Source organism: Cariama cristata, unplaced genomic scaffold (genome assembly GCF_000690535.1).
Source record: "Cariama cristata isolate BGI_N322 unplaced genomic scaffold, ASM69053v1 scaffold7184, whole genome shotgun sequence".
In the NCBI taxonomy this organism is placed as follows: domain Eukaryota; kingdom Metazoa; phylum Chordata; class Aves; order Cariamiformes; family Cariamidae; genus Cariama; species Cariama cristata.
This window is the reverse complement of record NW_009613468.1, coordinates 65,007-89,434: the sequence shown is the minus strand read 5'-3', so window position 1 is coordinate 89,434 and position 24,428 is coordinate 65,007. Positions and strand designations below refer to the sequence as shown.

Genomic DNA, 24,428 nt, shown 5'->3' with positions numbered 1-24,428 from the left:
TAAGAAATGGGCCAGCAGACCTGCAAGGTATGGCTGCCAGGGTCCCATCTCAGTTCCACCAGTGTGGGAGAGTCACTTAAAACCCCTTGGATTTGTGTTTTCATCTGAATAGGACACCCTGTCATACGCATTAAGCGGTGGGAAGTGAGAAAGGCGCGGTGATGTTCTCGAGGTTGAATTAGTGGTTGGCCAGAACCTCACCTTGCGTGTAGACACCTTTCCTTTAACACTCCGTATCTGCACTAATGGCATGCGTTTGCTGCACCCCAAAGCAAGGACAGATTGGAAAGGCACCGTTAAATACCTGGGCACCCCTCCAGCAGCACGGGGCATCTGTCTTCTAGAGCTCTCCAAGTGTTAACAACCAAAATGACACCGAAAATCAGAGCAAAGAGTAATTGAGCCCATTAAAAGTAAATTTCTACAGTTAACACCTAAGAGGGTTGCATCTGTCTTTTTTCTTCAAGGACTACCAAGCAGACAGTGGGATGGTGCTGGCTCCAGAAGAGCTGAAACGCTTCACGTGGACAGGCAGCAAGCAGAAACGGACGCTCTTTGGGTCTGTATTTTATTTTCCCTTCTTCTCCTTCGTGTTCCAGAGGGCAAAGGAGGATTCAAGGTCCTTGCGCTAAATCATGCCCAACGAAAGTAGCTGAGGTCCCTCAGCTGGGGTCCCCAGTCCCCGCGGGGACTCCTGCTGAGCTGTGCCCCGCTCGGCTGAGCCAGCAGTCAACCACCTCCCACCCCTAACTCTCCATGCGCCTCCGAGGAAACAAATAACCCTCAACCCCTTCGATGCACATCACCAATATGATTTATTAGCCCTCTCTTGATCGGCCTGATCCTCAACTTAATGCCAGGCTGGACAAGTGAACGCCAGAGAGCACTAAACCAAGGTAGAGGTAGGGAACTGTAGGAAGGCAGCCCTTGGCAAGGGGGAGGAGGGACGTGTGGCTGTGAAGGGTTCGCAGTTGTTTCTGCAAGTCCCCAAGGGCACCCCAGCTGGGACAAGGCTCCCCGTGCTTGTTTTTGCCCTTCTTTTCCATGACTCAGCTACGCACGGCCCATTTAACACCCATGGGCTCAGGATGCTAAAGTGGCAACTTCACAATAGATGGATGTGAGGGCCTCACTTCTCTTCCTGCCTGTAAGCACTTTAATACATTGGCCACCTTCCTCCACCTAATTCCTGACAGCTGCCCAAGCAGGGAACTAGGGCTGCGCTAAGAAACGCACTGCACTGACAAGAACCCTTGGGTAAGTGGGAAATGTTTATTTTCTCAATGCCGGCGGTGTCTCAGTTCCCAGCCGCTGCCAAGCTGGCAGTGTCTGCGGCTGGTGTCACAGCCCAGGGACTGCCCAGACCCAACCCATCCTTCATCTTTGGCTGGCAGGAGGTCAAGGCCATCCCACCATCCTGCCCGTGCCGAACTTGTCAGCGACTTGCAGCTGGGCAGGCTGGGAGGTGTAGTATTGTCTCCAGGAACAATTGGAGCTGGTTGAAACGTGCGGTCAAGGCAGAGAGGACTTGCTTCAAGAAAAAAATTCCGGTGACTAAGAGGGTGTTGGTTAAAAGCACAGAAATACGTGGACAAGAGCGTGCACGCTCACACAGCCAAAATACACGGTGTGCGGGGTAAACGTGCCGCCGGCAGGAGCCTGCGATGGAGCACTGCTCGTGCGCGGCAAAGCCGGGGTGACACGAGCCCCTCCAAACGAATGCTGGAAAAGCCTTTCTCCTCCCTTGACCACTCACATTTTCAGAAAAGAGGCTCGTGAACAATTTTATGGTACTTTGATTTTAGTGAGACAGTCCATACTCTCTTTTGAGGAGCTAGGTATTACAGAGCTTGGAATTCATGTGGATATTAGAGGGCTCCAAAGGATGCAACGTTTCCTAAAAGTGGTTTGACCGTTTTTTTTCTTTGTGCAAACGTGACATTTCTGAAGGCTGCTGTCAGCTGCAGAGACAACATGGCAACCTCCCCAAATGAAATGCATGAAATGCCTTCTTCTTTGCGTGGCACAGAACACACGGAGCGTGCCTCAAGCATCCCCCCTCCGCCCCCCAAGAAGCGCTTTAAGGAGCATTTTCAGCTGCAGAAGGAAAAGGAATGCTTGGATGGGAAGAAAAAAAATTGAACTCCACGGCGGCTGCTAGAACATAAATCCTTGGGGAAAAGAGCAGTTGGCCGGGAAGATGCGAGGTCAGCCGCCCTGCAAGCTAAACAAGTGGTCCTGCAGCGCTAAGCCAAAAAGCACTCATGTATGTCAATGCACACAGCGACCCTTTAGCCTGCACGCATCCCTAAAAGTGGTAGTTTCTTAGCTGAGCATCCTTTACTTCGGCTACATTGGAGCAGTACATAAATACCCCTGAAAGCCGCGGTAGAAAGGTAGAGCCTGGAGGGGTGGGACACCTGTGAGCTGGTCGAACCACAGGCACAGTCCGGCTTCCTCCCTGGCATCTCACGCATCCCGCTCTGCGGTCCTGCCCCCTCTCTTGTGCCGACACGGCTTGCCTTGCAGAGGGCCGGTTGGGGTCACGGATGATCAGAACCCTCCCCTCGGGTTTCCACTGCCGGGGAGGGAAAGGCACCAACACCCAACGCCCACCCTGGGTTTCACAATGGGAAACGAGCATCAGCCCAAACCCTTGCCAGCCCCTCAGGCCCAGGTGGTGGCAAAGGGCACGAGAGAAATGGTTGCTACGTGTCTTGGACTTGCTGTCACCATTGAGATGAAATGTGAAGAGCAAAAAGAGAGAGAAGTCTTTCTTAACGTAAGGCCTCAGGTAACAAGATCCCCATAGAAACGTCTGGGGGCAGAGAAAGAACAACCTGCTGGGCTCTGCCCCTTTGCAAGTGGAAAGGATCCCAACCGCAGCTCTTTCTCGGTATTGGTGAAAAAGCCCAGCCCAAGTAAGCCAAAATCCTCGGGCTGGAGCAAACCCTTGAGTCAAAGCAAATCGCTAAGCCAGAAAACCAGTGAGAACTCCCCCACTCGTGGGCTGGAACCAGCATCCCGAGAGGCGCAGCCAGCCTCTAACCTCACTCCGTTCTTGAATCCATCAGGAAAGCAGCAGCTGTTTCCTCCAACAACTGATCCCAATTAAAAGCCAACTAGACACAGTTTCTAATTTGCATTCCTAGAGTGGAAAGGAGATAGCCCACAGCTAGAGAAGCCTTTACTGACTGTAAGCTCAGCCTCAAAACGAAGCCTGACTACGGATGCCCAAACTCCACGGGCTCCCTCAAAGCTCTCTGTGGGAGCGTGTGCCCAGGTACAGCAGTGCACTCCAGGTAAAGTTAATAGATGCAGCTCTGCTGGTATAAAGGTTTATTATTTAAAGTAGAAGCCAAGTCTAGCTCACAAGAAAATTCTCAGGATGAAAAAGCCCAATGATGAAGGAAAGGATCAAAGCACGATGATTTTAAGGCTCACAGCCTCACACGCACACTCCACTTTAGCCAGCCCACTGCTCCCCAAGACTCACACTTACAGCATCAATCACAGAAGCGTTTCTCTTTAAACCCATTACAAAAAGTCCATTAAGTCTGTGACTAACCTTGTCACATAGTTATGGAATTTATCCCAAGGCAATCATTCATCCCTCTGCCAATACGTGCAATATAAAAATAGAGGATGCAGCCGCAACCCTCGTCATGAGGGCTCCTCCTCAGGAACCCCTTCCATCTACAAACAAATGTAATGGGTGGCCTTCCTGGGAGGACCCTCCAAATTCCTACAGTAGGACAGAAGACAGAAACCACACGCCTTAAAAAGCACCCAGCCATATGAGTTAAAGGTTCAAGAAACTGTGAAATCTAAGGAAAACCGTTACTTCCCCATTTCTTAATCAGGAAAGGTCCTGTGCTACCAGTTCTGTGCTTCACTTAAAGATCTAAATGGAAATGAAAAGCAAAACCCTAGGCTCTGAAAGCCTCACCAGATGTTCTGACTGTCTCCTCTGGAATTCCAGACGAGGGCTGCCAACGTTCCTGACCTTATAAACGGAGAAGGGCGGAGTGTCCATGAACTTATAAAAATACAGGGGAGGGAAGCTAATTTTAGGCACTGCGGTCCAACATTATGTTTACATTAGGATTTCACATGTAATCAATGATGGAAAATGCTCTGCCTTGTCTAAGTTCACCGGTGTGAAAAGTCTCTTTGCCTTAACTTCATTATTGAAAGAACCTTTTTAAGCGCTGCGCTCTCTGGATATGGGTGAGAAAGCGCTGCGAGGCAGACCCTGTCTTTAAGAGAGGCTCAGCTGAGAAGACATTAAACCCTTCTTGTAAAGGACATCTTATAAAAGGCAGCCTAGAGGATAACTGGTCCTTTGTGGGCCAGGAAAACTCTAATTCAAACCAGCAGTTCAGGTCTGCTGCTGAGGGAAGGCGAAGAGAGTTGATCCCCAGACCCTGTGCCCTTCCTCACAAACATCAGCCATTTCGCTTAAAAATTCATCCCAGCATTAGGCTTTGGGAACACCTATACTTGTAGTGTTTTGCTTTTGCCTCAAGGCTCCAGACCTTTCATTACTTTGCTCCTGCTCAGAAAAAAAACCCAAACCAATTCCCTTAGGAAGAACATTTGAGCACGGGGACTCTATGGGATAAACAGCCCAGATGCCAGACACTGCACGCTTTTTTGCCCTGCACTGAAGTTTCGCTCCCTAGCACCCACCACAAAGGAGCAATTAGAGCTTAGGCTGAGCAATTTAAGTATTCCCCGTAAGCACCAAGACTCTTAATACTTAGAAGAAACACAAGCACCTTAACGGGGATGTTCAGCCCCAGCATCTCTGTGCTGACGGGAACGCGAGGAGGACACAGGAGGGCTCTTTCACTCCTCCATTCCGCACTCCCGCTGAGCAATCCCATCTGCATCCATGCCATTCCCACCATCCGAGAATAAACAACGCTGCTTCTTGTCAGGTGGATTTGCTGGAGCCACTAAAACAAACGCCCGTTCGTGGTAAAATACGCTAACGGTGATGCTGCTCTGTTACAGCGTGAAAGGTGCCAGCAGGAGCAAGGAGTCGGTGCTTTCTGGAATAACCAAGCCAAGAAGCTTCTGCAGTTTCAGCTGTGACCAGCTCAGTGATTCCCAGCGACGATACACCTACGGTAACGCCGTCCTGCAGAAAATGAGAGCCTGCCGGTCTCCCCCTCCTGACTACAACTCCGTCATCCTTTATTCTCAGCCACCCGTGTAAGTCCTTCTAGGCCAAGATTTAAATATGCATTTAATCCAAAAAGGTTCTTCTTAAACACTGTCAGTTTAAAACCTTTGACCCCAATAATTTTCAATATCCTAAAATTTGAAAAGATATCATTGGCTTAATCTCAAGTGATCTGCTTTTCTACAGACTGCAACAAGCACATACAAAATATAGCAAAATACTAATGCTTAGGCCTTGACTTTCCCAAACGCTGAACACCATCAGCTGCCGCTAACATTGCCCAGTGCTTCTGAAAACCTGGCTGGTCATCGCTAGAGAGAAAACCAGTTTGGTGCTTGGTCCCCGGCAGTGGGATGGCATTTCACGCTCTTTTCTGCTCAGAGCTGGGTGTACCACCCGTGTCCTGGTCGGGAGAGGTCAGGCACCCGGGAATTTGCACTCTATTGCTGGGGTAGTGCTGGAAAATAAAGGATTCTTCGAGAGAGAAACCAGAAACAGACCACACACTACAGTTTTTAGTGAAAATTTTACCTTGAGAAACTCGAGGGAAGGCTAATGCTCCAGGGACGGGATGTTACACGGCTCTTACTGCTTCAGATGGCAAAGGCGGTAAGGAATCTTGTGAGGCAAGAATTTCAAATTTGTGTTGCGAAACGCAATTGGCAAAGATAGAGGAGAACTAAGATCAGAGCCAGGGCTGCAACAACAGGGTATACGCATCAATTCAGTTTGGACACGCCTGCTGAAATCAAGTAAATATTCTTGAAGTTTTGCTCTTTGTCAGTACGCCAACACACACACTGGAACCAAACCACAAGCTAGATATGTTAAAGTCAAGCTCTGTCCACGAAACCTTGTGGACCTTCTAACACTGCACTGATTATATTTTATTTATGGGAATCTGTCTGAAAAGACAGGATAGCTACTAAATGCATATACTTTAAATTAATTGCTCACTAGAGAGTTTGAAGAGATTAGTTAGAAATGACAAGACAATCTCCGTGGAAAGTTAGGGCAGCTTTTCTATGAAGACAGTTGAATTTCCACATTAGTTACCAGTATATATGTACAGGAATAAAAACATATCGCTCATTTGCAACAGAGTTTTGTACAGCATCTCAGAAAGGGCACGAGTGTTCTCTGCTCGAGAAGCATAAGGATGCACCATCCCCTTTCACCTTTGAATGCAATATTGAAGTTGGCCATTTAACACAGTAGCATCGATGTCTTCCAAATCAATAACTACTGCCCAGTCTCAGCTTCTCATGGTCCACTATTAACATCTATAAACTCAAATGTGACGTATAATGCGTGACCTCTTAAAACTCAGCTTAGGAGCTGTGAATTTAACCCACTAACAGACTTAAAGGCAAACGACCTTTTGCATATTTACAAAGAAAAATGTTTTTGGATATTCAAGTAGAAGAAGTATGTACCACTACTTCTAAGCTAAGTATCAATTCTAGATCTTCCTGGCCAAGACATCATCAGTTTGAAGTCTCTATTGCACTCTCTCTTGCTAGTAAAGTATATCTGATCTTGAGCAAAACAAAAGGAAAGTTTAAGAACTGTTTAACTCCAACTGAGCAAAAATAGTTATGGGATGATGCATCTCAAAGGAAATGTTTGCACAGTGTAAATATATAAATATGCTTTTTGTGCATAAATATTTAAGAAAACTGGACTACAAAGATTACTTTTATATGAACCCCCTAAGTTTCTTCAGATGTGAATAACTCCTATTTTGTCTTGCATTTTCTGACTTCATATAATGTATTTGACTGCTAAATTCATATAATAAAGTTTGCTTTTGAAAGAATCCAGAGTTCCACCAAGCCAGTCAATCCGGTATCAAAGGCTGCCGCAGCAGACGATGCACCGCTGGGCAGCACTAACACATCTGGCAAACGATCCATCCCACGGGCCAGTTTTGTGAGCAAATACAGAATAACTGCACAGAAGTGACACACACTTGTCCCGCTCCCTGCATGAGCAACATCCCCTAGATTCAGCAGATCTAAGAAATGTTTCCTGCTGTTTAGAGGCAAAAAATTCAGCTCTGCCTGTGGGAGAGGCAAGGTTTCATGGTGGGGGCAGATAAAGCAGCCCATTGACGAACATCCATTCAACCACTCCCCACGCCAGGTTATCTGCAGCTAGAATCACAGAATTGTTATGGTTGGAAGAGATCTCAAAGATCATCAAGTCCAACTGTATACCAAACACTACCATGCCCACTAAATCCACTAAACCATGTCTCGAAGTGCCACATCTAAACGTTTTTTGAACACCTCCAGGGATGGTGACTCCACCACCTCCCTGGGGAGCCCGTTCCAATGCCTAACGACTCTTACAGTGAAGAAATTCTTCCTGATATCCAACCTGAACCTCCCCTGGCGCAACTTGAGGCCGTTTCCTCTTGTCCTATAAACAAGAGGAAGATCGGGTACAGAGAAAAGGACAGCCAAGAGAGCGAAGGTGTCCCCAAAAAAGCCTGTGCTAGAACAGACTGTGACATGAGGTAGCACCTTAGGCCTGGTAGATGTTTCCTCTTGCATCCCCACCCTATCCGTCAGAAGCTGGGGACGGTGCCTTCACAGACATGTTCAGTTGAGAGCTTCAGTTGAAGCATTTTTTATCATCCGAGGGGATCTCCAAGCCACGCTGCACATAACCTACGCACCAGTGCTGGAAGGAAGCGGAGATGAAACTCCAGGATCGCCTACTGCCACAGGAGCTGTGTAGTTCTTGCTGCTGCATGACGTTAGAAAGAAACCGGAGCCTAGAGAAGGGAATCAATTGCAGCTTACATAATAAAATGTCTACAGCGCTGCAATTTAAGGGATGATGACTCCACGTTAAATGGATGCAGGGAATATTGACAATTTCACATGTATTGCACAAAACTTCACGTTACCCAAGCACGGTCAGGATTGGATGGGTATAGAAGGTTTTACCCCACCAGTAACCTTTGCTGGTTAACAGTACAGAAAAATAATTCTGGGAAATGAAGCTGCCATGACCCCTCCTGCAAATTCTCAGAGAAATTAATATACTTTGTTATTGGGCAAAAAAAGCTCAGTAAACATGAAAGTATTGGTACTTTAGCAGAGTTTTCAGAATTAGGGCTGGCTAGTCTTGGACAGAAGCAGATGGGACTGGACTCGGGAGTTAAGGGAACATGTACTAGTAGGATTACAGTCAACAACATCTATCACTTTTAGGTCATCTGATACACTGTAGGTGGCAAGCACTAAACGCACCTTGTGACCCACGAGTGTTTAAACTCTGCATTGCAGACAGAGTGAATACAAAATAAATATGACAGAACGAAATACAATTCCAGCGCCACAGTTGAAAAGTCCTGTATCCAACTCCAGAACTTCACATTGTCAAAATAAGGCCACATTATTTCTGGTATTCTTTATTAAAAATACTGCTGTACACATGAAGAATGAAAACAGGATTAAAGATGAGTAACACATACTGGGATCATGACATCAGAACTTAACATACTGGTGCTTTTTAGGGGAAGCAGTTGACACCTGAATTACTGAAACAAGGGCAAATCAAAAATATATAGATACCCTCAACAAAATATTTACAATATAGTAAATACAGCAACAGAATTTAAAACAAGTACAAAAATTTAAATGACTAACATCAGATGATTTCAAAGGTTGTCCCTTCTGTGCTTTTAGCTGTAAAAAATAGGAAGGTCAGAATTAAATTTCCCATCTGGGAGGGCACATCCTGGTGGCTCTTCTCTTTTAAATACAGATACACAGTTCTTCCTATGCATGGATCAAACGACAACTTTAGGACAACCTTCTAAATGGAATTAAAATGGGGCAGAAGGGCTCTCCCCAAAAAAACACCCAAGCTGAACTTCAGACTGTTCAAATCATTCCCAAATATGGACCAAATGAAATAAATAGAAAACAAAGCTCAACTTTTTTTTTTATTTTATGTATTACCTGACACCAAATATTTTCTGGCTGACATTATGTATGAAAACTTATTAGCTGTCTACTTTTTTATTTTTAAACCAAGTCCTGAGGTTACTAGGGGCTGAAGCAAACTGACATTATGCAAATACACACAGGTTTGCAATTTAGACATGTCTTGCAGAGGGTGGTTTGCTGGTCTAAAAAGGATGAGAATTCAAGCCCTATTTTACCCCTGCCTTACACTTTCACAAAATATTGGTCCACAAATTAAATTTTCAAAGGTTCCCAAACCCCACAACTGAACAGATGATCCCCTTTCATTTTCAAAGAAAACAATACTGGAAAAAACCTCAGCCCGCTTATAAATTAAGCATTTCATATTTCTTCTAGAATACAAGTACTTCTTTTTTGTACAAAAGAATTACAATATGATTTGTCAAAAAACATATAAAAGACAGCTGCTCTTCCTCAAATACATGAGCTAATGATAAAAGACTGTTTTGCATGTTCACTTTTCAAAGTTCCTGTTCCTTTTATATTAAAAAGAACATTCTGGCAACTGTTATCGTTTGAATATTAAACATTATGTTCCTTTTAAAATTCATTCGATCAAATGCAACAATAATCGATTTTTAAACTCAACAACTGATGCTACCTAATGTGGATTCAACCACATTTTCTAAAATGTGTAAAGCACGTCCCTAGTCTTCAAAGCTTTCGATGTGAAGAGAGTTGCTTTTTTTCTTGATGCAAGTCTCAAGGCGGAGAATCATTTTAAAGCTTATAAAAGTGGACAGAGAAATATTAAAAACTTCTCTGAAAACTACAAATATTGAGAATTATTAAAATTGATGTCAGTAACATCAGTTGCAAGTGCTTAGAGTCTGTCCTGACCTTTTGAGTTTCCACATTTTCTTCATGGTGAGCACCCAGTGCTATTAAAACATTCAGTGCTGGGAAAAGATAGATACAGTCTTCACTACTGTTTTAAGAAAGGAAATTCCTACATATTTGGCAGTCTTCAGTATCAAAGTGTAGGTGTTTAACTAGAAATCCCATGAATACCCAAGTTTGGAGACAACTGCATGTCCAAATATTAGAAAGGTAATTGAGGAGGAGGAAAATTCCAGACTTTTGAGACTGAATTACTTCAGGAATATTCATGTGTTGAGTATTATCAAAAGTAATATTACTTTGGGCTAAGCAGTGACTGCAAAGGCACAGCAGATCATTATCCCTCCAGATTCAGGCTGTAAAACTTGAAAAGCTCTTGATGCCAGACAACTGCTGTGTTTAGTTAATCTTCTTTTAACAGTGTCTTTGTATCTGTATCCAGTGTAGCGTACCATAATAAAGCTGTGGTTCAAAGAACAGAACTTTATACAAAAATTATACTGTAAATAACCTAAAGTAATACACTCCTGAAACTTCAGGCATTTAAACAATTTCTTTAAAAAAAAAACTATTAAAAAAATTGCATAAATGTAAATGCTTCTGACTAGCAGGAAAACATACAAACAGTTTTTAAAAGGCGCTGGTTGTGTTTAGAGCAAGTTTGATATGCTCCTGAAATTATAGGTGTTTCCCATTATGCTATTTTCGTCACTTCGCTTAGACAAAGATTAAATCAAATGACAGGGGACTTTCTTTCCTTTTTTTGTCAATTCACCAATGCTTCACTTGACTGGTTTTAAAAAGTGTCGTCTTCTCACATTTCTTTGAGCTAACAGTGGGTGGCATACAGAGCTTGCATACAACACACTTTTACAGAGGTTACGAACTAAACGGTCATTAATCGAACACAATTTCTGTTAAATTATTTACCTGGTCCTTTATGCTATTCTGGGTGCAAATAATATCAAAAATGAATAAATTTTGCTATATCCTCAGTGACAAAAATGTATCCCAGAAATGTCCTTGCAAAGAGTTTCCCTTAAGTATACAATGTGGCAAAACTTCAGAGATCAGAAAAGTCTTAAAAAAATTAAAATTAGTGCATATACAAGTGGAAAAAATAAAAGCAGGAACATCATGCACCTGATGTGTTCCTTAATCTAAAATAAATTCTTCACAGATAAAGCCTCCAATGGCAGCCTTAGCTCTAGGATAAGTGAAACATTCTTCCCTTCAAGTAACAGTGTACCTGACTGAAGTGCAAGCAGCTTTGCTCATCTCCTGTTTGTTTCCCAAATGTGAAATGAGATGACAACAACAATTCAGCTGTAGTGCAATTTGCTATTGGTTAAGTTCCTCAGCAATGTCCTGCATGCTTTCAGCAAATACTACAACTGACCATTTGCGGCTGCAATCAGTTCTTGAAAAGTATTTTCAAAGCAGCGTTTTAAATCGCTGTAAGTTACCACAAGTACACTCTTCTCATCTCTGGAAATGAGGCTTATTTTTTCTGGCACACCAGCATCTAACTGTAACAAGAATGCAAAAGATAAAATAAAAGAAGTGTGAAAGAAATGGCAAAACATTTCCCCAATAACAAAAGCAATCAATTTCTTGGCAAGTACATTGTTGTGATGCAGTTCAAATCTGCTAACGCCACAGAAAGGAAGGATCTGAATCGCACCACAACAATGTACTTGCCAAAAAACCGAGACATTTTGGTCTTAACCTGATGGACGTTCCAGACCTTTGGACTAGGTTACCATTGTTTTCTTCCCTTTCCATAAAGCTAATAATCCTGCAATGCGCTCTCTTCCCCCGGGTAGAAAGCCTAGCAAAATTGCCATATGGCTCCTAATGAACAAAACCACATTTGACATTACATTTGCACATAAGATCCACAAGCCTCCACGTAGGGTAGGTAAATTACTTCTTGCCCACTCTAAAATGAAATAACGGATGGATCGGCCCCAGGTAGTCTGAAAACCGGTAGAAACCCAAACCTCACATTTTTGGCAGTACTGGAAACAAACTAGTTCCTAAGCTCCATGGTACACTTCAACCTTTACTCTTAAAAAAGGTAAAAAGAGAGATTAACCTACTTATAATCCATAAAGAAAGAGATAATTTGTGGTTAAAGATTAAAGTCTGTTCCACATTTGTTTTCATGCTTTGTTCTGACTTCTCAAATTCAGTATTAAAAAACTGTATGTTACACTATGTACTTTAGAGATGCGCCACTAAATCCTAATTTGGAACAGAAGAACGCCCTACTTTACATGCCGAAGTCCCTTCCAACACAGTATCTTATGTTTTCCTCACTTTGCAAGAAATGTTCACCAATGGAGAATTGTCAGACTTTCTTAAAACGCAAAACTTTTGTAGCTCTGTTTTAGTCGATACATTGATACTTCCAAATACTTGACACTACAAACTTTCTTGTTCCAATACAGAAGGTGGGGCAGAGACAAGTGGGATATGACATTATTGAGACAATCTTTGGAAATACAACCCCAGCAGAATTAAATAAATGTATTATAATGTTACACTGAATAGCAGAAGAACATTTAAATTTGTCACTGAGATGTTCCACTGGCTGCCGGCTGTAGCAACACAGCAAGTTAGAAATTTCTTGCATTTGTCTTCTAAAATAATGTTCTGAGCATAACCTTAAAAGCTGGAACCTCCCCAATTTAAAGTTCCTGCTTTGTGAGTAGCTTCAGAAGGACAAAGGTAAGCCAATTAGCTTTTAATTCTTGCAGAGTAGGATAAAACCACCAGTCTCTTCCAACATCCATTACAAAATATTATCACGATTAAAGGGTTTGTGAAATATTGTCTACTGTTCCCATTAGCATCGTACAAGAAATCAGTGAATTACCTTAATGAGTGTAGGATATGGAAGATCTGTATTAAGAAAGCCACACAGCTAACTAGAAACATCAATATTTATGGCTTTCTTTCCTCTCCTCCTGTGGAGGCATAAATCAGTATCTCAGCTGAAAAGATCCCCAAAACGCCACATTGAGAAATAAGTTTTTTCTAAACACTAGAGTAATTTTCATTCAAAAAGAATGCTTTTGGAGTGTAGCAGGAAAGCCCAAATAACCACTTCTACTAGTACACACTACAGTTTTAGAAGCGTTTTTTTAGAGTGTATTTCCAAAGTGGAGTTCCATAAGCCTTACATTTTTTGTGTGCTGAGCCCACAACCACAGAAGAGAAGAGCCTCTGTTTAAAAAGGTAAGCCATGAACATTCATAGAACAAGGCATTCTTTGACACCGTCTCTTACCTGACCTATGAATTCAGGACTGTCCCCTCTTGCTACAGTACCGTACGGGTCACTGCTTTCAAATCATGATGGCATTTCACTGCCTATTTGAATATCAACATGCTTTCTTTTTGATTTAGCCTCAATCCCTTTAATGTCCTTTTTTAAGTGATTACAGACACCAACCAGAAAGATAAAAAGGAGGTTAAAGAAATGCACAGCAGTGGTCTAATAGGAGATTAAAAGCCCTGACAATTTAGAAAAAAGATTTAACTGCAGTTAAGTCAGTTGTTACATGTCAAAGGATCTGAATATATTCAATTTTTTCTGGAAGAGAAAGCTGGCTATCCTAATCCTAGAAAAGAAAATACGAGCCACGGAAACTGTCTATTGTCAGTGTCTGCATCAGCATTCTCTACAGAGTGGAACGACCAAGCAGCTACCAAAACAAAAAAAATAAATTGGAAGAAGTAGCATCTTAGTCTCCTATGAATTACTGAAGTTTGGCAAAACAGTGTAAAATAAGTTGAAAGCTGATCTGCCAATAAAAAAAAAAATAATCGGTTCACATACTTTTTTAATTTATGAAGCAAGACAAGGTCTACAACTACTGAAGATCTTGTGGTCTCTCACACATCTCCCACCTATTAATCATGAGAGTGCTCAGCTGAAACTTTGCTAGTGGTGCAGCTCTTGGAAAACTGCAAATAGCTTTGTTAAATCAACCTTGGAAAAGGAAGGACTGGAGAGGCTAGGGAGGTTATCAGAAGTGGACTTAACATTTAAGTCACAGAAATTTCCCAGTGCTGTCCTAGATGGTAAGGATTTTGCACAAATTTCTATTGCAGTTTCCCTCCCGTCTCCTACTCTGGTCAGCACAGTTTAGGAATGGATCCTCTTGCTTTATGACCATCCTCTGTGACAACTGTGTCAGCCCAAACCTCCCCCAGTTAAAGGGGTTTTACGGATCCTTTATGCTGTGTTGAAAGACCAGAGTAGCATAAAGGGACCAGCATTGCTTTTCCACAGTATTCAATGCATTCTAGGATGAAAAGTTAATACTGTATCTCATGCTATAATATTAAAACTTAGAATTCAGTAATAATGTACTAAGTTTATTTAAAATATCCATAAACGTTTGAGTATTACTTTAGTGAATACATTGTTTTCATCCAAAACGGGGAAAATAACCATCAGTTAAATCAACAGAATTAACCTGCTAATGCCAGCTTGACGTGGAGTATTATTCTAAAGAAAGTTAACCCAAATTAATTTTTAAAAACTAACCCAAGTACAGTGTACCTTGTTAAGACATGAGATAATGTGACTGAGGTCAATCCAAGGAGTACCCGCTTCTGTCACCTGATGGAAAAGGTGATCTCGAAAGAGCTTTAGTAAATACCTGTCTCCAGTTTCTGACCACGTTGGGTCCTTCTGAAACCTGGTGTAAAACAAAGGTTCATGTTAAAGCTCAGAAAGTTAAGAAAAAGCAAAACCCACAGATATACACGACTCTTCAGTCTAAACTGAGTAATCTTACTGCTCTGTTAAGCTACCTGTTATAATTTGCACTTAAACTACAGTCTCCCCCCTGCCACAAACAGAAGATAACATATTCAACTGCCTACACCAAGTGCCACAGAAGTGTCACAGAAGAAAGCAAGAGTTGTCTTCAACAAGTTGAACATGTAAGTGTTAGAAACCAGCATTACAAACACAACTCCAAGTCTATTCAATAGGATGGAAAACAGGCTGTGAACACTTCATTTTTATGTGGTAGTTGATAAAAAACTGGTTTAACTTAAAACCAGTATCTACACCATTTGCTACAGCTGAAGCAAGCTATGAGTTTCCTCAAAAACTACTTTCACTCACAAGAGACTGCAAAGAGAAATCATACTAAAAAAATGAAGCAACTTTGGCATATCTATTTGTAGCTTTCTCCTTTATTTAAAATTTTGGTCAAAGTTGCTTATCCTATTTTTCTGAAGGCTTCTTAAATACTCATTTCTTCAGGGGCTAATATCAGGAAAGCGTTTAGCTGAAATTTATGAGGGAAGAAACTTTGCATTGCAAACTGGGTTTTACATACTCTGCACCATGAAAACAAGTATTTCTTACTCTGGCCTCTCATTGATTGTTCCCAATTTTGCCAGAAGCCTAAACAACCTTCCATTTTGCACCTCCTAGAAAACAAGAAAGAGGTTATTAAAGTTTCTGAAATATAAAATTAAGACACTTACTTGCAAAAGATATACAGTAGTAATGCCAATGAAGCACTACTAATTATAAGGATTTATTTATTTGAAGAAGAGAGTGTAACTTTTTCAGAAAGACATCGAACGCATTATATTGTGTATCAGTAGCTCAATGCTAATTTTAGCACTTCATATTCAAGTTATAATGTGGAGATTTAACAACTAACAACACCTTGCTGCCCCAGCAGGAACTGGATCAGGCAATCTATTTCTTTGTGGAAACATAAGTCTAGTCTCTTGCCAGCCTATACTATCTTTTAGCATACCTGTAAGTTAAACAAGAAGAATATATTAATATACATATATACACACAGTTACAAAGACCTGTAGAAGTATATTGTATAATACCTTATTTCAGGTAAAGATGAGAAGGAACATAACCTACCAGATCTGTTTTTCAGAACTGCTTTATAGGCCATTATTAGTAAGTATTTAGCAACAATAATATCAGACTAACATTCAAATTACAATTGATTCCAAACATAATTTTGAAACAAGTTTTTCCAAGAAAAGCTGGAATTCAAGTCTTAAAGCAGTATAAATTCCAAGTCCATCAATGACAGAGATAAAGCAATGAGCTCACACAAAAGACAGAACATTAGAACTATAGATGCTCAGATACATGCAACTGAAAAACTGATTTCATACGTTTCTCCTCAACACTTAGGATACAGTAAAAAAAGTTACATCCCAGCTTACATTACACTGTGGATTAATCTTTTGTTTAAATAAAAGCTGCTCAGATCTGGCACGAAAAGGATTCTCTCCTGATATGATTCATACTCTCTAATGGCTCAGCTCTCCAACATTATTCACGCTAAGCTGCATCTCATGCCATATATGATCATATTGATTTCTAATGAATTCAGTCTCGAGTAGATTACAGCTGGGTAAATGAAGTGGGTCAAGGTGACAATAGCTTGACCCCAGACAGCCTATGGGTTGCAAGACTTCTATTACCAGTCTGAAAAACACACAGCAGAACAGCTTGTACCACAACAGTAGCTACACTTTGAGACTGACCAGGGAAGACTTACCTTGTCCAGCTAGCAGAGGTCTATACAACTTCCAAATAATTTTTTGGTATGCAGCCAAATACACAAATGCCAAAACCGCATCTGTGTGAATGCCACTGCCTTGCAGATTCCCAGTCAGTGGTGACACAGCTGAGCAACAATACTGGCACTAAGTCTCCAGGTGGCCTCTCTGCAGGCTTGGTAGCCTGTAAGGCAGGAAGCTCTTCTACAGAGTGGACTGGAGGTCTTGGAAAACTGAGGCTTTGAATGCTGTGACATATAGATGATGTGAATATTAAGGTGAGGAAGGAAAGGGATAGTGTAATGGGGTCACTGCTCTCTGAAACCCGAGCGTTATGGGAGTAACAAAATTTGTGCAGGCACATTGGGCCACCTTAACAAGAAATGATATTAAATGTCTTCAGAGCAGGAGTAGTGGTTGACTCTAGTGGGTATTCGTCATCTAGAGCTCTGCATCCAAAGTAGACACTGCCTTGCTCTTCTACAGCTCCTTCCTTCTGATAGATTTCAGTATCTTTCACTAAGGAGGGAAAAACTGTTATCCAACAAGTCAATGAAGGAGAAATTAAGATAATCAGTCCATCAGAATCCCAACCATTGGTTTACCGCCTCTTAAAAAAAGATATAGTGGAAAGGAGTCACAGGACTTGATTAAATCCTTCAAAACTCAATACCCTGTCCCACACAGATCTTCAGCATCATGAAAGACTTCTATAATGTATCTCAGTCTTGTGATCAGTGGCTTCTGATGAGCAGACAGCCTTTCTGGTTGAACAAATATACACTAACGTAGGACAAAGTACCTGTTTCTTTTGTAGCTAGCACTTGATGACTTGACTGAACACGATAGACTAACCAGACCCCCACAGCAAGAGGTGCATGCTTCAGGGAAATTTGAGGATGGTGGCTTTTACCTCCATGATCTAGCATTCATTTGGAAAGGAAAATGTATGAGATAAGTAAAGGGACACTGGAATCCAAATCTATCCAAGAATTTAAAAGCAACGTTTGTTGCTGTATAACCTCTAGCACAAACTACATGATCTCGTGTGTGACGACATATATGGCCTTATTTACTCAGGATACCACTTTTTAACCATTCTATAAAGAACATCTTTTCCCCAAGACTGCTAGTTGGACATGAAGATGTTACTTCAGTTACAGCCCAGCTAAGGACATCCTAAAGCTAGTGGTTCTTGGAGCTTTCGGACTTTCAATACCTTGAGCTCAGAGTTCTCAAGTCTGCAGGCATATTACTTAGGTTGCTAAAAAAATAGAACAAAAAAAACAGTAGAAAACATTCACTTTTAAGGTACAGCTGTAGCAATATTGACTACAGGTCTTCCTGTAGGAATTAATAAATAATTTTACCTTTGCAAGGTCTTCCTCTATAACATCATTTCGCATCTGAGCAGCATCCAACTGAGTATAGAATCGTGCACCAATCATAGGCATGATATCATTTACACTGCGAAGCCTGTTTTGATCGGTCAGCAAATACCTGCCAAAATATCCCCATCCCCAAAAAGATTACTTAAACATGCTGCACATGCCAGAGAGATCATCCTATTACGATTTTAAACCTATTTGATCCTGATGTCTATTTAAAACACAAAGTTGGCAACTGCAGCGTTTCTTAAAACAGATATTAGCAGAGAAAACGTGTGTTCATTTACATATATACATCCAGTCAGTTACTTAGACAACATAGGAGTGTACTTTCATGGAACTGTGTAGTTCACCCCACTCAAACACCAAGAACATACTCAAAAAGAGAGAAGACGTAAAGATTCAGACTGTAATGCAATTGTTTTTCAAATGAGGGAGGGGGCAGAGACTTCCACTTTTCCCTCTCAGGCTGCAAGAGGAGAAAGGCTGACTGTACTAAAGAACACCACAAAATAATATGCAGCCAAGAAAGACTAGCACTCAACCCTTTGGTCAAAAAGGCAATGTGCCTATTTCTCAATACCTTCTGAAACTGTGAGATAAGACTGGCATATTGCTATGGTAGATAGTTGGCAATGAAGCCCAGTATTGAAGATAACTTCAAATGCATGTTTTGTTTAAGCTCCTAATTCTTATTAGGAGCTTTAACAGCACTTAGTAAAGAAAGGATACTGATTTTATTAGCCACACCATGAAAATACACATTATAGAAAGAAATTTTACATTATGTTTAACGATGCATTGACTGTGCAGACAACTCAATGACAGTAGTTATATTCGTAATCTTACTTGCATGTAAAAATACCATTTGATATTTTCACTTGTATGTTTAAAAAAAAGTAGTAATTTCCCTTAAAACATTTATTAAGCAAACTTACAAAATCAGATTCTTCAGGTCAGAGGAATAGTTGATTGTCACCAGTTCCATTGCTTTCTGCAAATTCTCTCTCTGAATTCCTGATAAAGAATTGCAAGCCAAAGCCAACACAACTTTCCCCAGGGAGATCAGATCTGCTTGCTAACAGGGAAAACACACACAGATAAGATTCTTAGTATACATAAATACTACCTGTAGTACTAGATGGTATTTAAAAGAGATAGTTCTTCAATAACCTTAGAAGAATCTGAGTAACTAAAGTAAATGCTATTGAAATCATAGTTCAATATGACTGTCCAAGTTACAATAGTTAAAATGTGCAGAGGAAAATCTGTCCTAATTTTCTGTCCTGATACCTAGCAATTTCTAGGTACTATATTTATCTTTGAATGCTTAACATTCACCTATTTTTAGCTTAAGGACAGTACCAGAACTCTTGTGTAGTGAGCAGAAGCTCTGCAAAGAGGTTCTCCTAACCACTCACCTGCTGGCTCCTGACGAGTCAAGGAGTTGGTGGCCAACAGAGCAAGTCTTCTCAATACCAGATGCAGAAACACCCATTAAGGATGGGTGGCCAACAGAGCAAGTCTTCTCAATACGAGATGCAGAAACACCCATTAAGGATTATTTGTTAAAACAGAAACGGCATTTGCTGGACTCGTATCTTTTCACACTGGCCATCCAGTCTGAATGCCACAGTGGAATCCACAGCGGATTCTGGCAAATTATCTTTCTGTTTTAACAAAGAGCTCGAAGATTTTCATGCCTGATGGCCAGCGCGAAAAGGTATGAACTGCCTGAAACAACTAGACAGGAACAGGTCTGTATGGTTGACAAATTAAGCAGCATCACATTTTACGAAGAAATCCTTAGTGTTACTACACACTTACCTTAAAAGTAGAACTGCTCTTAGAAGATGAATGCTGCATACAGGCTGCTTTGCCACAACAGAAAATTCTGCCAATTTTAATAGACAGCCCCCAGAAATTATTCTGAAAAGCTGTGCCAGATTTTAAAGCTCACCCCTAAAAACAGGAGCCTAATTTAGTAGCAGACAATGACGTTGATAGCAAAAGCTGCCTGATTCTCTTCATGGAAAGGCTTTCAGCTGCGCACAACTTGGCTAAACTTGAAACATCTGCAGCTTTCCACACTGGATGCCTGCTTCAGACTGAATTTAAGAGTCAGCTAGAGATACAAATATAGTATTTTCCTGAGTTTTTTTTCTGAGAAAGCAAGATATTTTTGCAAAAGTAAAAAAGTGAAAGCTAACAATTATCGAGAATCTCAGCTCCACGGTCTAGAGCAGGGCTATGCCGACTAGCAGAGAATGCAGTCATACAAGGAATACACCTTCCATCATTTCTGTACGAAAGGCTGAAAATCTGGCAGCACTACCACTTTAAAAGTTCTGTTTAGAGTTTGGCAGCTTTAGAAAAGTGCTGCGATAATGAAGGTGCCACAGACCCTCACAGCTCTTCCACCCAGAGGGGTAACCACGCTTGCTGCCGCTGGCTCTCCCTGCAGCCACATCTCCCACGTGCTGAGGGTCAGAATAAAGAAAAACTTTCCAGGTCTCTCAATGTCCCTGCTCTTTCCACATCAAGTATGATTAAGCAGCACAACTTAAATACGAGATACACAACACGGCAGAAGTTAAAAAGCATGGTACTCTTGTAGCCAAGACAGAAACAGGATGTGGAAAATGAGACAGAAATAAGAAGGACAAAGTGGTGGAGAAGGAGACGGGACTGGCATTTGTGAGATTCACTTTCCTAAGGAAGCAGGAATCCCAAAGTATCAGCATTCCTTTGTACTTTGGTAAAGAGAAATGAACCAGAGCAACAAACCCCATTTTGGTGGGAACCCACCTGCTTCCACTACCAAGCAGTCAATTTGAGCAGCAGAGGACACTGCTGTAATACTAAACAGAGGAATCTTGCTGATGCAGTATCTATACAGAGATATATGTCACCTGGCACAATGGCTTTTTTTTTTTTTCTCTAAAAGACTTAGAAGAAATACATAAGCATTTGTAATAACCACAATCTTTCTTCTTTCTGCAGTCCCCTACTTTACACTTAATACCTTCCAGCTTTTAGCAATTCATAGGATGTAGCCTGTATAAATTCTCTATCATCACACAACCCTGAGACATTGAAAACACACAACTTCAGGCAAGACTCTATGAAAGTGTAGTCTTCCTTTACACAGGTGTTTTCATAATACATATTGCATTAGATTTTAAAAGTGGTTGAGAAAGAATCTTACATTAACATCAGCCAGGAAATTCTAAATTCAGGCTTTTAGGTTTTTGAGCATTTGACTTGCACACCTTAATTTTTGTTTGTTTTGCAAATTACATCTAATAGAAAAACTGGCAGAGATGATACAACACACCAATGCAGCCTCAAACACACACATTTCAAATTACAGTCAATGCTTAACCCGGTTTAGTTGCAAAAGTGGCTTGGAATCATCCCACTAGTTTTAGGAACTTAAACTTCAAGCAGTTCAGTTAAGAGTCTGATGGATTTAAGATATCTATAATCCTGCAAGACAACTCAGATTCTGAGCAAGCTGAATTGCTCTCTGGAGGTGTCTCGCTATTCACTGACAGCTGAAACCCTGAAAGAAAGGGTTATTACAATGCCCACTGTTTGTAGTTTTACAAGTGCACAAAAGACACAAATTTTCTGGTGTGACAGGGGCATCACAGAATATCTTGGAATGGACCCATAAAGATCAGGATTTATGGAAGTCAGATTCCTATTTCAGAAGGGACAAAACTACCAACCGCTGACCAACCCTATCCATGCAGACAGGGCACACAGCTTCCCAGAAGCTAGGGTACACCATCCTTTCCATAAGGAAGTAATCCATATGTGCCTATTAAGCCCTAACCTCCCTCTGAAAATACCAACAGGTTCAGCTCTTCCTGCTTCTAGGCAAAGAAAAGTTAAAGGAGGCACCCAAGAACTACCAGACCTCCTTCGAGCAGGGACACCCAAAATAAATGCTGTATTCCTGCAGTGGCCTTGCTAGTGCAAGGTACAGATCACCATTAGGTACGATCATTTCCCCGTTTACACTCCCTATCGCGCTTTGCACGTATCTATGGATCACACCAGTTCCTTTTGCCACCTACCTGCCAGAAGACTTTTGCTATGGTAACTATCAACAGTGACTATTAAGTCATACTGAGTTGATTCTCAACTTCAAGGAAAAGATTTACACCTTTTAAGTATAGGCTGCCTTTTGTTCAGAAATGTACCTTGCGTGCAACTAATGACCATTTAATTAGCAATTCAATTCATAACTGTAACCTGTACCAACCTATATTTTTTTATCTCCTGAAAGCTTGGCTAGTAAAGATTTTATCACCATCTAGTTCACTGACAGAAATATTAAATAGCATTAGACTAAAAACCAGCCCCTAGGAGATGAACTCAGAAAAAGTCCTCTTCACTAATGTCTCCCTGCTATCAAATGAATTTCAAATATGTCAGCGAGTAATTTAAAAGTTAATTGAATGGGTACCCTTTCCCTTCTGCGTAATTTTTTTTTTAGTATTAAAAAGGTGTGTGCTACTACAGCAAATGCCCTGGAGATACCTCAGCATTTTATACACTTGGCTTTATCTGCCAGACGTGTAAGCTAGTCAAACAAATCTTATTTTTGACTAGATCCATTTTCCATAAACTCTTTGAAACAGACATTACTTTTTTGTTTATCCTGTTCCACACTGCTTTGCTTGGATCCATATCAGCTCAAAGTCTACAGTTCTGTGGATTCACTCACACTTTTAAGTTCTGGAATTGCCCTTAGAAGTGCCTCCAAGTTCCTAGATTATTATTTTTTTTTTCCCCCCTTCAAAGTCAACATTAATACTTCAGATGCCTCTTCGGCTAGTTTCTTTATATTTGGGGAGGTGCGTGTGGAAGTTATCTTGGTTTGCTAAATTAGAAATATTTACTTTGAGCAAATGTAACCTTATAGCCCTCGTTAAATCAATAAAACTTAGGTTTTCTCTTCATTTCACATGGAGAGGAGTCACTTTCATTTTATTCCAGCGTTTTTACTGTTTCCTACATCACCATTTAGAGTTTTCCCATCTGTATTTCCTAATTGACTGACACAAGACTTAAGGATTGAGGGTGGGAAGTGATATGCTGGAATTTATATAGGTTTAACACCTTGATTTTAATACAAGTGGCCATTCATATTTCATTGACTTCTTTTTAGCTTCCCTTATTGTTGTCTGTCTTTAACTCTTAAATGATTATATAAATTAATGTATTTAACACAGATCTTAAAGAACAATTGCATTCCTTTTACATAGCCCCTCGTTGTTGTGGCCAAACTCTTTTCTATCTATATTAAGGATGGGAAATCGCCAGAAAGTGACAAACGCTAACAAAAACACCTTCCTCCACTGAAGGCAGCAACAAGGAAATGCATATTAGCTGGGCAGTAAACCAAGCGATAACCTACATTTTCAACAGTCACAGGAGTCCCACAGGAATTCAGGAACTGGGTCATGGATCGAGAGGAAAAAGGACAAGGAGCAGCTGTTATTTTGTAATTTTATCTGACTAGGGCAAACAAAGGTAGAGGATGATAAATGACTCCTGAATTTCAAGGAATGAACTCAGTCCAGAATCTCTGAAGGAACAACATGGGTAGTGAAAGTCTAGCCCTTCTAGAGGAAGTAACAAAAGAAAGGCAGCAATACTATATCTTCTAACTTTACTTTAGATCTTCCAAACTATGTATTTAAGGGTACATCTTTTCTGGTTTAGCAGTGATGCCTGAACAATTTGGCTATTAACAATGTATACAACATGCAAAAACATCCCTCCTAAACCAAACAAGGCATTACCAAGCAAGTTAGCTGCCCAGTGTCGGGCTGCTACGGTGGCAAATGCTTTTGACAGATTTGTGTACCTGTGAGCATTTTTAGATTTGTACCTCCAAGTACATTAAACGTTTCACTTAAAAATTACTTGAATGTCATAATATCTCAGGAGGATCTCTTTCCCAGCTGCAATTAAAATAAATGTAAAGATGTATTTAGATTTAAAAACAAAACAAAACATTAAATTTTTCAGCATAAAATACCTCACTTGTATGCATTCCTATCTTGTCTCGGCTGTTTTCCACTAAATTATTACCAAAAGCTCATTGATATGCAGCTGGGGGCGGGGCAGGGAATCCTTTAGTGTACTACTCACAGTAAAGGAATTTTCAGTGTACTTCATCATTCAAAAAAAAAAAGTTGCTATGTTCTAGGACACAGTCTCCAAGAAGTTAGTTTCTGCCTGGCCAAAGTTCAAACATTTCATTTATTACTGGAAGCCTCTGAATGAGCAATTTTCTCACAGTGAATAAGCTCAATTAATGAAAATAAATTACATCCAACTCCCTACTGTAGTCTTGCACTCCCCGTACGGACAGGGTATGTGATGACTGCTGAAGCAATGTACTTAACCCTGAGGG

At 41.0% G+C, this 24,428-nt stretch overlaps 2 protein-coding genes across 4 annotated transcripts in view; one reads left to right on the top strand and one right to left on the bottom strand.

Moving 5' to 3' along the window:
• The window catches only part of FLT1 (fms-related tyrosine kinase 1), a 59,192-nt gene extending 53,947 nt beyond the window's left edge, over positions 1 to 5,245 (top strand). The window contains exons 19-20 of the mRNA XM_009699039.1: positions 468 to 559; positions 5,020 to 5,245. Coding sequence (XP_009697341.1) covers positions 468 to 559; positions 5,020 to 5,224 — 297 coding nt within the window. The 3' untranslated portion in view covers positions 5,225 to 5,245. The remainder of the gene's footprint in view (positions 1 to 467; positions 560 to 5,019) is intronic.
• Positions 5,246 to 8,603: 3,358 nt separating this feature from the next.
• The window catches only part of PAN3 (PAN3 poly(A) specific ribonuclease subunit), a 68,324-nt gene continuing 52,499 nt past the window's right edge, over positions 8,604 to 24,428 (bottom strand). For 2 of the 3 annotated variants that reach the window (XM_009699038.1, XM_009699037.1), the window contains 5 exons: positions 18,931 to 19,070; positions 17,975 to 18,104; positions 15,430 to 15,494; positions 14,611 to 14,749; positions 8,606 to 11,564 (listed from right to left, as the gene is read on the bottom strand). In XM_009699038.1, coding sequence (XP_009697340.1) covers positions 11,424 to 11,564; positions 14,611 to 14,749; positions 15,430 to 15,494; positions 17,975 to 18,104; positions 18,931 to 19,070 — 615 coding nt within the window. In that variant the 3' untranslated portion in view covers positions 8,606 to 11,423. Of the gene's footprint in view, positions 11,565 to 14,610; positions 14,750 to 15,429; positions 15,495 to 17,974; positions 18,105 to 18,930; positions 19,071 to 24,428 lie in introns of all 3 variants that reach the window. The other variant, XM_009699036.1, reaches the window with a different exon arrangement.